At 38.7% G+C, this 15,468-nt stretch overlaps 2 protein-coding genes across 11 annotated transcripts in view; both read right to left on the bottom strand.

Moving 5' to 3' along the window:
- Positions 1-14,818, bottom strand: part of ZC3H11A (zinc finger CCCH-type containing 11A) — a 49,769-nt gene extending 34,951 nt beyond the window's left edge. Inside the window, exons 1-5 of one of the 10 annotated variants that reach the window (XM_058274996.2) lie at positions 14,650-14,818; positions 14,119-14,180; positions 8,848-8,901; positions 7,436-7,495; positions 566-764 (exon numbers count right to left, since the gene is read on the bottom strand). In XM_058274996.2, coding sequence (XP_058130979.1) covers positions 566-619 — 54 coding nt within the window. In that variant the 5' untranslated portion in view covers positions 620-764; positions 7,436-7,495; positions 8,848-8,901; positions 14,119-14,180; positions 14,650-14,818. Of the gene's footprint in view, positions 1-565; positions 765-7,435; positions 8,902-13,978; positions 14,181-14,649 lie in introns of those variants that run through there. The other 9 variants (XM_058274997.2, XM_071207656.1, XM_004459060.4 and 6 more) reach the window with 9 other exon arrangements.
- ZBED6 (zinc finger BED-type containing 6) lies at positions 9,509-13,095 on the bottom strand. The gene has a single exon (XM_071207655.1). It carries the CDS (start codon positions 12,959-12,961, stop codon positions 10,022-10,024), a length of 2,940 nt encoding a protein of 979 aa, XP_071063756.1. The 5' UTR covers positions 12,962-13,095; the 3' UTR covers positions 9,509-10,021.
- Positions 14,819-15,468: the final 650 nt, after the last annotated feature.

Raw genomic sequence — 15,468 nt, 5'->3', positions numbered from 1 at the left:
CATGACAGTTTCTAGAAGTATAATAAAAACCACCCACATATTTAATACAAAGTAAATAAAATCAAAGTTAGGAATCCACTGGCCAAAGTGCCCTTGATTCCAAAGACACACAGAATAGATCAGTTATAGAGAACACTGACTGACAACCATATGCCATGGGCCTTTTCACTTTTGGAGAACATGGGAAAATTACAGTTATATAAAAAATGAAAGAAAAAAAATGAATACGCATTCTCCTAGATATGTTATCCTTTACTAAAAATCTGATAGCAGATAAAAAGTTGGGTAAAACAAAACATAAAAACAACCTGGTGGTGGGGAGGGGAATGTGGCCTAAGCAGCTGAGTCCCCGCCTCCCACACGGGAGGTTCCAGGTTCAGTTCCTGGTGCCTCCTGAAAAAACAAGCAAAACAAACAGAAAAAACCCACTCAAGGAAACTGATATGGCTCAGTGGCTGAGTGCTATCTTCCCACATACAAGGTCCCGGTACCTCAATCTCTGGCCCCTGGTACCTCAAAAAAAGAAATTGTAAGAAAGAACTGATACAGAGATGTCAATTCTTACTTTGGTACATGTAGAATAGAAAAAAAAATAGCAGTCTTCTCCTTGATTAGGCATGCTGAGTAGATCCTTGGATTAGAAGCAGCTTCTTGAACACAAACCACTCCTTCCTCAAGATGAGGACCAGCTCCAAGACCTCTTGAAATGGGTTTACTCTTCCAAAAGACAATTCAATGACAGAAATTGCCTTTAAAATGTAATCCTAAAATGAGGAGACATTGAATTAAAGTATTGCAGGTAAATTCTTCAACTTCCTTCCCCAAATCAATATGACTAATGAGATCACATTGTTAAAACCGAACCTTAATATGTACTTGCCTATACATAACCTTGTAAACACTGATTCATATTTTATTCTTATGTAAATATGGTACATTCCCATCCACAATGTATATTTTTTGTTAAGGAAAACAGCCATGCCCTTCTTTCTTTTGTATTTTCTATGGTGCTTCTTATAATGCACAGCATAAATTAAATAAGCATTGCTAACTAAACAAATGATCTATATTTTATATTTAGATTATTTTACACAGGATACTTGCTAAATATACATTCTGACAAACTGAATTTTTCTCACCTAACAAATTTTCAATATTTTCACAAGCAGTTTTGCTATTTCAAAAGTATATTAGGGGGAAATGGACTTTGGCCCAGTGGTTAGGGCGTCCGTCTACCATATGGGAGGTCCGCGGTTCAAACCCCGGGCCTCCTTGACCCGTGTGGAGCTGGCCATGCGCAGTGCTGATGCGCGCAAGGAGTGCCGTGCCACGCAAGGGTGTCCCCCGCGTGGGGGAGCCCCACGCGCAAGGAGTGCGCCCGTGAGGAGAGCCGCCCAGCGTGAAAAGAAAGTGCAGCCTGCCCAGGAATGGCGCCGCCCACACTTCCCGTGCCGCTGACGACAACAGAAGCGGACAAAGAAACAAGATGCAGCAAATAGACACCAAGAACAGACAACCAGGGGAGGGGGGGAAATTAAATAAATAAATAAATCTTTAAAAAAAAAAAAAAAGTATATTAGGAGAGTGAGTGTGGCTCAGGCTGCTGGGCATTTGCCTCCCAGGCAGGAGGTCCTGGGTTCCATTACCAGTGCCTCCTGGAGAAGGTGAGCAAACAATGAAGAGACAGACAAAAAGAACCACCTGGGGGAGGGGAGGTTAATTTAAAAAATAAAATATAATTAAACCTTAAAAAAAAAAGGTATTAAGTTATACTATTTGGGGAAAACTGGCCAGAATAACTGGTGAAACAATTATCTCTAAAAACATCTATTGATCTAGCTTACGTAATAAAGATGGCTCAAGAGTTGCACACCAATCATAAACAAGGAGCAAAAGAATTCCTCCAAGTTCTTTCCATAAAACAGTGATTCAACAAACAGCCAAGATTACAACCACCAACACTAAGGGAAGCCCCAGTCCCTGCCATAACCAGGTCCCCATTAAAGTGTCTAAGAAGGGACGTGGACTTGGCCCAGTGGTTAGGGCGTCTGTCTACCACATGGGGGGTCCGCGGTTCAAACCCCGGGCCTGCTTGACCCATGTGGAGCTGGCCCATGCGCAGTGCTGATGCGGTGCAAAGAGTGCCCTGCCACGCAGGGGTGTCCCCATGTAGGGGAGCCCCATGCACAAGGATTGTGCCCCGTAAGGAGAGCTGCCCAGCGCGAAAGAAAGTACAGCCTGCCCAGGAATGGTGCCACACACATGGAGAGCTGACAGCAAGATGACACAACAACAACAATAAAAAAGTGTCCAAGAAAACCTCTAGTAAAAGCACATGACAAGAGCCCTATTCAGAATACTGAGGGGTGCCTACCAACTCCTATACCAATAGCTCAGGTTTCAGAAACACTAATAAACAATCTGAAATCAATTAAACCAAATTCAAGCATATATCCCACTGATAAATCTTAAGCAAATATTCTACAACACCAAGATGAAACAAGCCTTGAGATCAATAACCTAGGTTAGGAGTTAATGTCTACCACTTGCCACATACCAAAATTTTAAAAATCTGCATGCCTTTTGACCCAAGGATTCCCTTTCTACAATTTGTCCTGAGGTAAATAAAGGACAAAAATGCTAGGTAATAATGCACAAGTTTATCACATCTTGTTTCTAATAATGGAAAAACACCTAAAAACCTAAATGATCAAAGAATTTTAAGACTTTAAAAATAACTGTAACATCCAAATAATGCAACAATATGAGGGAAACGGACTTTGGCCCAGTGGTTAGGGCGTCCGTCTACCATATGGGAGGTCCGCGGTTCAAACCCCGGGCCTCCTTGACCCGTGTGGAGCTGGCCATGTGCAGCGCTGATGCGCGCAAGGAGTGCCGTGCCACGCAGGGTGTCCCCCGCGTAGGGGAGCCCCACGCGCAAGGAGTGCGCCCCGTAAGGAGAGCCGCCCAGCGTGAAAAGAAAGAGCAGCCTGCCCAGGAATGGCACCGCCCACACTTCCCGTGCCGCTGAGCCGCTGACGACAACAGAAGCGGACAAAGAAACAAGACGCAGCAAATAGACACCAAGAACAGACAACCAGGGGAGGGGGGGAAAATAAATAAATAAAATAAATCTAAAAAAAAAAAAAAAAAAACAAAAAAACCAATATGAAGCCACTGAAGATTATATTTGTACTATGGAACTATGGATTATTTGTTTTTAAAGGTTACAAAAATACACATAAATAATATGATCTCATTTATCTATACTCATAAACAAATCATACTCATAAACAAATATATTTATATAAAATAAAGCTTAAAAGAATAAACATCAGAATGTTGGCTGTAGTTACTGCCATATTGGCAGGATTATAAGTACTTATCTTGTTTATCACTCGGCACCATACTAACTTTTCTATACAGTGTAAAATAGGCATAATAAAAATTTTAAGTCTGCCTAGCTGGCCTCATGACCAGTGATCTGCTGAAGAATGGAACAAAGCTTAGACCTTTAACAGAATGCCAATGTCACAATGATACATATGCAAAAAAGAAAAAGTCATCATCTGACAAGAATGAACATCCCAAGAACATATATGGATCTATTCTTGGTTTTCAGGAGGACTCTCCTCCCAACATAATGATTAAACAACCAAATGGCATGAATTGTACTATGGTAACTATTTTCATATTAGGCTTTTATGGCTCCCTCAGGGATAGGCAGGCCGTGGGAAGATTATGAGTAGATGTGTACCCATTAGTAAAACTTGGGACAGAAATTTTCCTTCATATACATAATCTATTTTACACACTGAACTTCAATAACTCACTACGAAAAAAAAAAAAAAATGGACTGGCTAGTCAACAAAATGACCAAAAAAAAAAACTTTCTAGAAATTAAAAATTTAAAAATTGACAGGTATCAATATTACCCCAAAATGTATTCTGATAAATTTAAGTTTTAAAAGGAACAAAAAGTATCCAGGTTAAGAAAACCTGAAAATAGCCATTTGAAAGTGAGAGGTCAAAATGAGTGATCTACACTTTAATCTTTGAAAAAGGGACAATTCTTTTAAAATTCTAATACAAACTCCCAGAAAACTTGAAAAGGATGCATTTCATTGATACAAGTGAAAAAAAAGTTGGAAGATAAAGCTCAAAAAGTAAGAAAATTCAATTTTCCAGGCTCCACTCCCAAAGAGATTTCAAAAGAGGGAATGGACAGCAGAATAAACATTGATGAGAAATGAAAAACTGAATTATAAGATATTATTGCTGGGAAGCAGACTTGGCCCAATGGATAAGGCATCCATCTAACCACTTGAGAGGTCCATGGTTCAAACCCTGGGCCTCCTTGATCTGTGTGGAGCTGGCCCATGGGCAGTGCTGATGCGCACAAGGAGTGCTGTGCCACGCAGGGGTGCCCCCTGCGTAGGGGAGCCCTACGCACAAGGAGTGCGCCCCGTAAGGAGAGCCACCCAGCGTGAAAAAAAGTGCAGCCTGCCCAAGAATGGCACCACACACACGGAGAGCTGATGCAACAAGATGACGCAACAAAAAGAGAGACAGATTCCTGTGCCACCGACAACAGAAGCGGACAAAGAAGAATATGCAGCAAATGGACCCAGAGAACAGACAACTGGGGTGGGGAGGGGGGAAGAGATATAAATAAAAAATAAATCTTAAAAAAAAAAAAAAGATATCACTGCCAGGACACCTCGTGGAATGCAAGGTGAAACTGCAAAGAGTTGTAAATATAAAAGGTATATGACATGGAAACAGATTTAGGAGACCCAATTTTTACACAATGCAAACTCTAACAGGAAATAGTGGAATATGATACAGATAATAAAAAAAAATCCAAGAAAGTTTCCCTAAATTGGAAGGACTCGTGTTTTTAAAGGGGCTCATCAGATGCCAAAAAGAAATTTTCTTTAACAACATACCTACTGTACTAGATATGGTGAAATTAAGTTCAAATTTCCAGGAAAAAGCAGATTGATTACAAAGACAGGAAAATCAAACCTGGTATTGGACTCTCATCTGAATCTCTAAAAGTAAAAAACAATAACACTATGAATCCAGAATTCTGAAGGAGAGATTATAACCTTAGATTTTGCCTTTCAAACTACATTTCAAGGACAGCTCTGGACAAAAAAGTTTTCAGACATGGAAAGGAAAGCCTCTAAAAAATATTCCATGTATATATTCCATGTATTCTTGAAAAATTTTAGAAGAAAAGAATAAAACTTAAAAAAAAAAAATAAGCCATGTCAAAGGCACTATTTCACTGCTTTTTAAAAAGTTTTAAAGCATAGCATCTCATTATCAAAAAGAGTTACTCCTCAACTAGGAATGATTTAACATTAGGAAATGTACTATATAATTCATTACATTAATAGATGAGAGGGGCAGGGACCCTGCCATCATCTTAAGATACCAAAAAGTTTAAAGGAAAAAAAAAAGCTAAACTGCAACATCTACTGATAAAAACCCTTAGTAAACTAGAAAACATCCTCAGCATCAGTGCTAAGGAAACCATCAGCATCTGCAGGTACACTCACTACTACAGGTACACTCACTCAAAGAAAACACTCACTGAAAGGGAATGTCCACTTTATCTACTATCCTGCAACACTATTTAAGAGGTTCTGGAAAGTATAGTAACAATTTTTTTTTGTTACAAATACTAGATGAGACAAAACATCTGCAGATTATATGCTTGCAAACTGGAAAATCCACCAACTAAAAATAATGAAAATGAAATTCAGTAAACTGACTAGTAAGATGAACAAAATCAGTAAATTTCCCATATGCCAGCAATAAGATGGTAATAAAGAGTCCTATTCATAATGAATGATAATATATACAGGAAGAAATTTAAAAATTTAAGAAGTATGCAAGACCCATACCAAATTAAAACAAAAAACAAAAAATTATGAAACTACTAAGGGACAAAAGACCTAGATAAAGAAGCTTAAAGAAGTTACTTCTCCCCCAAATATCCACGCATTGAATGCAAGTCACATCAAAATCTCAGTGAGAGTTTATCACTGGAGCTTGACTGATTTTTAAATTATCCAGGAAAAGTTTTTTTTTTAAAGAATGGAAGGGCCTTGTTCTATTGATACTATAATAGATGTGAAATATAACAATTTATGTAAAACTGGCAACTGAATGAGTACACAGATTAATAGAACTGAAGTCTATGAATAATTGTGATTTATGAAAAACATAACATTTGAAACTGACAAAAAACTGGCTAGCAATTTGAAAAAAATCATTTCTACTTCATACAAAAAATTCCAGGGGAATTCAAGTAGGGATGGAAGAGGTCAATGCTGGTTAAGTTGAGCACTAAACTAAGAAGGATTCTGAATTCCCAATGGCGCTCAGCAAAAAGACAAGCCATATTTGATAGTCTAGGTTTGCAGAAGGAAGAGTGCAATGTGACATAATTACAATCGCTGATAACATTTTAAATATAAAAAGTATAATTACCCAAGTTGTAGGAAAAAGGTAGGGTTATAAGCTCAGGGTAAAAACAAAACAAAACATCCTTCTTAGCATGGTAACAAAACTAAAACTGATAATAAAAAATTGATAGATATGGCTACATAAAATGAAAAACATTTATATAGCAAAAGACCTATCAGCAAAATAATCAATGATCAGTATCTTTGCTAAAAGGATTAACCTCTACTGCAATGAATGTACCACACTAATGAAGGATGTTGTTAATGGAGGAAAATGCGGAAGGTGTAGAGACTGGGGAATATGGGAATCCCCTATATTTTTTATATAACATTTATGTAATCTAAGTTAAAAAAAATGTGTGTGTATATACATATATGGGATGCATCAACGATTTTTACAAATCAAAAAGAACTTGTCAGTTGTTCAGTAAATTGGTACCGCCTTTTTTGAAAGTAATATTTAACACAATTCAACAAATTTATATCTGAGAACTGGTTATAAATAAACAAGTTCACTGATGTGTATATAAAGCTGTTACTGGATGCAAGACCATCAAACGTCTATCAATGAGGGCACGATAAATTACGGCATAGCAATATAATGGAACATTACATAGTCATTAAAAAAAGGTGAAGCAAGTATGCACTGACCTATATGAATGGATGAATGGACATGATAGCTCATATAAACTATCAGCAGTACTTTCTCTGGTGGGAAAATATAATGGGGATTTTCACTTTGGCTATATCGTTTTTACCTTTTACAATGTGCATGCATTATTTTGAAAAAAGCTTCTGCACAAAAACAGCCTGTGAACAAAGAAAACTGTCTTGACAATTACCTTTTAATTTCTTACTAATCCATGAAAAGTATCTGTCTTAATTTACAAAAATATTCAGTCCCTTAATGAGATTTAAAAAAAAAAAAACACCAAAAAAACCATTTTCATACTTACATTAGCTGGTTGATCGCAACAGGAACGTCTGTGTCTTCAATGAGTTCCAATCTATTACTCCTGTAGGTCGAACCAACACTCAATCCATGAATTAATAATAATGAGGCAGAAAGAATTTTCCTCCTCACAATGCCAAGGAAATCTCTCAGCCACAAGTCAAACACAGGACGTGTTTTTTTAAAACATCTCCCAACTACTGGGAGAGTAAGTCCATTTGAATAACCTTTGTCAGACTGGAGACAGCTAAAGTTAGTTATCTCCTCAAAAACAAAAACCAAAAACCAAAAACCAAAAAAGAGTTCATTTAAAGATGAACCTGAGATTCAAGGGGTTTTTGGGAAAAAAAGAAAAAGAAAAAAGATCCATCTTCCATAGCCGAACAATATAATTTAAAAACAAAAACAAAAACAAAAAATTAAAAAAAAAAACACATCAAAATTCAATAAGATCCAATTTCTGGTCTTCAAGATTTCTTCACCTATTAAGAAAAAAACAGAAACCTTCCCCCATCTTTATTATCTGTATAATAAAAGCATACTTGTATGTAAAAATATAGTGTTTTATGTATATAACATACATATATATATACTAACTAGCTTATACACACACACATATACACAAATGTGTAGAAATAAAATATTTGAGTAAGCTTTCCCTTTTAAGATAAATATAAAAGCCTTTAGATTTGGGTTCATTATAAAAATAGTGAACTTACTCTTATATCAAAGTATCATGAAGTCATTATGTTACACTAAATTTTGCCCGGCCCACAAAACAAAGATGAAGGGAAATCCTTACACATATATGAATGTGTATAATATGGATGTATGTATATCGTCATCCTATCTTCAGGGAGTGTTTAACCAAAAAAGATAGAAACGTATAGTTATAGAGTAACTACAGAGTGGTGCAGCAAGCTGTAGAAGGCAGAGCAGCATTATAGCCATCCTGAACTGGCACAGTTAAAACACAGAACTCTTACTAAGGGAAGATTTTTTTTTTCTTTTATATCAACACCAATGTCATTCGTATGACAATTTAATATTGGCCTGCAAAGGCTTACTTATGCAGCCTAGTTCTGAATTCTTTACTACTAATGGCTATAACTAAAGACTTTGTAATCATCCATTTACTCCAGTTAGCAAAGGATAAGCTATTGGAGTTGAAATTTCATTTCACAATGAATGGTGTATACACCCTTTTAGAATTAAAAACAAAAACAAAAACCCCAAAAAACCATTTTGATACATAGAAATGAGTTCTAAATTTTGAAACCAGCCCAGTAACAAAGCAATTTTGATTCTCATGTAATAAAAACTACATAATTTCTAGGCTAAATCTTGCCAAATACTATCCAAGACAAAACTAAAATCAAAACTTAAAAAAAAAAAAAGTGGACACCTTTTACTCACACTTAATACTAGTCAATTTTCCAGGATTTTTTTGGGCAGGGAATATCCCCAAATCTAAAATGAAAAAAAGGAAAAATTGGGATCTTAAATTAGTTATTCAGTCTGAAACTTCAAATAGACTTTTACTAAAAGCCGTCAATTTTCTGACTTCCCACTCAATCACATACTTTCAGAGTGGAAAGGGACCTTGAAGATCACTGAGATCAATTTCCTCATTCTACTAGTGAGGTATTCCTAACACATGAAAATACTGACTGCTTATTTTAAGTTTAGAATACTGTGGTCAAAACCAATCTCAAAGTAAAAAACACAGTATTATGGATCATTCGCTATATTTTTAAAAGACATTTAAGATCAATTAAAAAATTCATACTGGGGTTATCCAAAGTATATGCTCATGGGGCTTTCAATCCAATTCTCACTCAATCTTTTTCCACTTTTTAAATGTCATTTACCTATAAATTATGCAAATGTACCAAGTCTTTTATAGTATTTACATGATTTTGTTAAGGCTAAAGAAAGATTCAAAGAACAAAAGTAATTTTTTCTTAATTGTTTTCTAATGTTTCCCAATTCTTTTAAAGACCCAACCGGATAAATAAGGGATAACTCTAACGCACTCAAGAAGTTGAAATTTATAAAGCTGACCAGTATGAGGAGGCAATTAGAATTTTCCAAATATAAAACAATTTCATAGGAGTTTGTTTTTGCCAAGTTGTAGGTAAGCATGAGGGCTTTTGAAGAGAAAAATGGATTAAAAAAAAAAAAAAAGGAATACCAGCTTAGAATGCTTTATTCTCACTCTACTGGTTTCAGAGGAATCATGCTCCCCACAGAGAGGGGAATTTTTAGTTAAAACCAATTACTACCTCAATCTACCAGCCAGAAATAGCCCAAGGCCTTTCAATGCTGCACTATATTTTTATTGAAAAAATATATCTCTTCTCTCAATTGGTATAAACAAAATTTCAAGTGCTAGCTACACAGAGCTAGCACTTGACATCTGTGAAGTTAATCTTCACTTTATCAATGTTATATTGCCTCCAAGGAATTTCTTGCCCTTTTAATGTTTTCAAGTTTCCCCAGATTTGTTTTTAAATAATAATTAGTATGACTATTAGGATACAGTAGTAGAAAGAAGGTGTCCATTTTATGTGGAGAAAGGGAAAAGAAATTAAGGTATTTCTTTTTCGTTGCTTTGAACTTCATTCTCAGAATCCCAGCTCAGAACCAATGTAGAATAATCATAGTTGACATTTTTCAAGTTCATTTTCAGAAACATCAGCTGTTCTATATTGTCAAAGTCCAGGCTCATGATCTGTTTTGGATGAAAGTGGCTATTTGTAGTATAGATACATTCCGATTGCCAACTACAAATGGGACAGCTTAGATACTGTATGGCAACTTGGGTCAAAGCTGGCCATATGTTCATCTTCCTCTGCCAGTAAATCAAAGGGTCATCACCTCCTGAGATCTCTAAATACCTATCTTTGAAGTATTCATCCACTACTGCTAGAGCAGAAGGGAACACCAAGCTTTTGCTTCTAATGCCAACACTATCTACAGCTGAGCTATCAATGGGGCCTGAACTGGAAGTGCCTTCTTTTACAGGTGAGGTAAATGAATCAGCTCCTACTGCAGCTGAAGGACCAGAAGGTTCTGAAGTTGCAATATGGCATACGCCTGGTGAAGATGCCATATAGTTACAAACCTCTTCTGCAAGGATCTGCTTATAAGTTTCTAAATCAGCACCTTGAGGAAAAAAGCCTTCCAAACTGTTTTTAAAGCAAGGATCTAACAAAGTAGCCAAGATACAGGGTTTGGATTTGAGCATAGCACTTAGTAGGGTGTCAGTTTCAAGTTTCAAAGATAAACTGTCCACCAGATTAAGGGCCTGAGTAATACCTTTGATTTGAAAATCTTCTCTGAGTTTCTGCAGGGAAAGGAATAGATGATGGATGAGGGGTAGCACCTGATTCAATCCTGTGGTCTTCACACTCACTTTCTGAGTGGCCTCCTCAAATGGTTTAAGAATATCGCAAACATGGGTCATTAGAGTCCACTGAAGGGAAGTGAGCACAACACCACTGGCTCTGCCAAGACTATGGTGAACTGAGTAGCAATGCTCTAAGAGCCATTTTAACATATAAAAGGTAGAAATCCAATGGCCAGTTTCATCCTGCTTCAAATTCTTCCACGGAAGTTGGTGATCATTTTGAAACTCTTGCAATATCTGACGGGCCTTGACTGAATGACTAAAACGATGACAGGTTTTTCTAGCAGCCACTAACATATTCTCAATACTTTTGTGCTCACAGAAAAAGTCCTGAATGACTATATTTAAACAATGTAGTAAGCATGGCACATGGGTAAAACCGCCATCTTTGATTGCATGTACTACATTAGAGGAATTGTCAGAAACAATGAACCTAGGGATGAGGAAATTAGGCGAAAGCCACAGACCAATCTGGTCATTTAATTCTTGTAAAATGTTGGTTATTAAACAGTCTTTGGCCAAACCTGTTACACAAAGCACTGCCCACTTTCTAAAATTGGGGCTCCTACCATTATTGGGAGGAGGTGTGGTTTCCAAAGAGACCCAGTGTACAGTAACAATGAAATAGTCAGTGGATGGGTCATGGGACCATATGTCAACAGTGAGATGTATCTTTTGGCTTTGAACATTCTCCAAAGTTAAGAAAATTTTTTCTCTGACCCAGTCATATAACTGAGGTACAGCCTTAGTAAAAAAGTAAGTCTCTGATGGCAACTTATAATCAGGGGCCACAATCTGCATGAATCTCTGAAAGGCTGGGGTTGAGAAATAGTTGTAAGGATGCATATCCTCCACAATCATTTGAATGATTGCCTGACTTATTTGACTTGAGACAGAATTTCCACAATATGTTGCTTCCCTCTCCTGGGCATGCACCAGATTGTCCTGCTCTGCCACAGGAATGGGACTCTCAGATCGCCTACTTTCAACCTCTAACACAGGAGGTTCATCTGATTCAGAGTCACTAAGCTCCTCAGCTGTTAAATCTTGCCTGCCTGTAGACTTTGCACCATGCAGAGAATCACTTAAGAGATCATTTCTCTCAGTCTCAACCTCATCTAATCCATTTCCAACAGCACCATTATCTTTGTTAGCAACAGCCCAATGGATGGGATGCGTGGCCTGCAGGTGTCTTTGAAGTGTTGAAGTTCCTAAGTGGGAACCTGGTCTACCCCTGCTCACACTCCTTTTACATATATTACAAACAGCTCTTGAGATGTGCTGAGGATCAGTATAAAAAAAATTCCAAACTGCAGATGTCTTGGCTCTTGTTCCAGGAATTAAAGCATGCTTGACAATGTTACTTTTGATGAGAAATCTCCCTCTTTCTGCCCTCAGGGCATCAGATGCTGATTTATCACGTTTCTTACCCATTCTACTGTCATCTAATGGATCAGTAGAAATGTATTCAAAGCTTCCACTGCTTCCAGGAGAAGAGGGAGATAAAGGTACATCAAAGGTAAAATCCTCCTCCCCACTGGTGACTCCATATTTGTTGGCCCTGGTCCAGTGAGGTGAATGCCTTGCCTGCAAATGTCTTTGAAGAGTGGATGTACCAAGATGGCTCCCTGGTTTACCCCTGCTGACACTTTTTTCACAGAGGTTACAAATAGCCCGCCATGTGTACTGGGGGTCAACATGAAAGAAATGCCACACAATGGACGTCTTGGCTCTGGTACTAGGTAAATAGATCTGCTTTTCTATGTTGCTCTCAAAAAGACTTTCTTCATCTTGCCCCGGAACACTGGAAGCTAATAAAGCAGGAGCATCTGTAACAGGCCTCCCAGATCCCAAATCCTTACTAAACTTTTTGGCAAGGATCAATTTTTTTCGGCGCCTCTTCCCCTTCATTCGCAAACCCTTTTTTCTTTTCTTTTTGGCAGGCAACTTTGTCTCTTTATCTACTCCTTCCGCCACCATCTTTCCCTCTACCACATCTTCCTCACCTGTACTGGAATTAATAGGAACACATCCCAGAATCCCAGGACCACTTAAAGTGCTGCATCTTCTCCTAGGAGAGAGTGAGGAAACTGGCACACTTAAGGTACATACACTCATTCTTGTTAGGTCTCCAAAATTCGTACCAGGATCGGGTAGTTGGATTATTACTCAAGCAGAAACACAGCTGTTCCTCTCTACTTACGTTACCTTTTCTCCCGTTTCTATGGGGAGTCAAATTCCCTCTGGACCAGTGACTTGTAAGCCAGGTTATTTTTGAAGGAAAAGTGACAACAACGGAGAACATTCCCGAAATTTTTCTTAGAGGGCTTTAAGATCCCTTCCAACTCTCTGAGTTCTGAATTCAAAGAGTTCAGTTTCCTCATGTTACAGAAAAAAGAACGAAGGCCCACTTTCCTAGTCATAGAGTTAGTTGGTCAGGAGCAGCTAGAAGCCAGGTCTTCCAAATCCCAAGTCCATGTTCCTTCTGCTTCATCAAGAACTATAACTGCCTTCAGCTTTACAGGAATATATTTTTATGATGCTTCATGACAGCAACATCGATTTCTCCTTAATTCTGAAATTAATTATTTTCAGGAAACTTTATTTAAACAAAAACATAGTGCATCATTCAACATTTCTCATTTAGGACTGTGATTTGCCAAAACAAGCCAAAAAGTCAATTCTGGAAAGCTAAATCGAACTCCACATACTGGTCATTAACAGCAAATGCTAGCTGAGGCCTCTCAGCTCTAACTAAAAGTATTACCGTTTTTAAAAAGGTGGGTGCCTGAAAAAAATGCTTTGGGAGTAAAATTACAAAACAAGGTTACAAACTGCATTTTCAATTTACTGTTTGCATCAAGGATCAATTCAAGTGTATTTTTCCGACATTTTTAGACAGCAGAAGCCTTACGCAGCCTGTAAATGAGTACCTCACAAGCTGAACTCTACGAGTGTATAAAGCTTTAAACCACTTTCATTGCTTCTCGGTTGATCCCTCCTCTTCCCCCAATACCTACATACATTTACTCTAAAAAGCATCGCTATCACTAGTTTCACAGCCTCCTTCTCAAGGTCCAGAACCAAGGCCTAGAAGATGCGAACAATATAGGCCTTCCCCATAGAAATCCGCACCGATTATGGGAGTTTGGGGGGTGTTCTTCATTACGGTTTCACCAATCATACAAGAACGGAAGTGTCCCTGATGCTCTTGACTCCGATGCTGAGGGCTGGGAGTGGGAATGTAATTAGGGTAGGGAATGGGTGTAGGATACCGGAATAAAGTCGGTGGCTTTCTCTATGTGGAGTTTGAGAAAATTTCCAAAGTAGTGGGATCCTGGAGAGGAATGAGAGTAGGTAAATTCAGCTCCTTGCACTGTTCGATTTAAGCAGTCGGGGTCCGCTAAACTAGAGAAACTGTTGCCCCGGAGAAAGCAATCTAGTGTCAGTTCTCTCCCCGGGAGTCGGGAGAACAGAATGCTTTCTGGGGCTGCTCCGGCTCCTACAATTTCGCTAACACCGGATGTGGGGGAGGGGAGGAGGTTGGCTGGGAAAGGAGCAGGCGCCGTGGGGGTGGGGTGGATGGGAAAAGTGAGCGGGAGCCTAGGGCTCCCAGCCCGCCCCGGCGAGGGCAGCGGCCGGGAGGTGGGGGAAGAGATCGTTACGGCGGGGCCTAAGGGACCCGTTCTAACTTCCCGGGCTAGGCCGCGACCCAAGGGCGAGGGGAGGCCACTGCCACTCCCGTCACCCTGACCCCACCTCCCCGGCCCCCAACCACCCGGGAATCAAAAAACGGGTCTAGTTACCAGAGAACAGAAACTTTACCGAACCGACGACACTATCCCTAATTCCCGCTTGCTGCCACGTCTTTCTTCTCTCTTATCCGCTGCCGCCCGCCGTCCTCGGAACTGCAACACCAGCAGAAATCCCAGACTGCCAGCGTCAAAGATGGCGCTTGACTACAAGCACAGTTCTAAGACCCGGCCAGTAAAAGTGCCAGCACGACGCAGAGCGCAAGGATTCTGGGAGATGTAGTTTCCTCTATGAGGCAATGCTCAAGATGGCGTCCTGGGGTCACACGGTCACGTGAGAAGGGAGGTGCTAGACCGCGGGGTTCCTTCGTTTCCAAGGAAGGCATTTTAGAAAGTTAACGGTTTCTTGAAAACATCTTTGGGTAAAGTCTTTTTTTTTTTGAGTCAAAAGAGGTAACAAATGTGAAAGCCGCAAGAACCGTATCTGCTTGACAGTAGGCATTCAGTATATTCTTAGCAAAGTGTTTGCTTAATGAATCAAGTGTCCAAACTGTGTATAAATTTAATTTAGAAATAAATTGAATTTTTCGCATGCAATGTAGAAGAATTTGTGTACTGACTTTTATTTGATAAAGTGAAATTGGGCTTTGAGGAATTTATTTCTCAAAACAAATTTTTGTATTGTAAAAGTAATTCATTCTTATTAAAAATTTCATGAGGGTTTGGGGCTGAAAGAGGAAAACATAAGCAGTCGCCTCCCTGATTCAATGTTAAACGTTATCCTGTATTTTCTCATTTGAATGTTTTTACCTTCCCCCATTATAAAAATGACTCGTGTGGATTTTTTTTAGATTTAAATAATGTAAAACTATA

The sequence above is a fragment of the Dasypus novemcinctus genome, chromosome 13 (genome assembly GCF_030445035.2).
Source record: "Dasypus novemcinctus isolate mDasNov1 chromosome 13, mDasNov1.1.hap2, whole genome shotgun sequence".
NCBI lineage: Eukaryota > Metazoa > Chordata > Mammalia > Cingulata > Dasypodidae > Dasypus > Dasypus novemcinctus.
Note: the sequence above shows the minus strand (reverse complement) of the source record. Positions and strands in the feature narration are given on the sequence as shown.

Bases quoted from the DNA above. Each gene is read 5' to 3' on its own strand.
- ZBED6 (XM_071207655.1), bottom strand. From the start codon at position 12,961: ATGAGTGTATGTACCTTAAGTGTGCCAGTTTCCTCACTCTCTCCTAGG.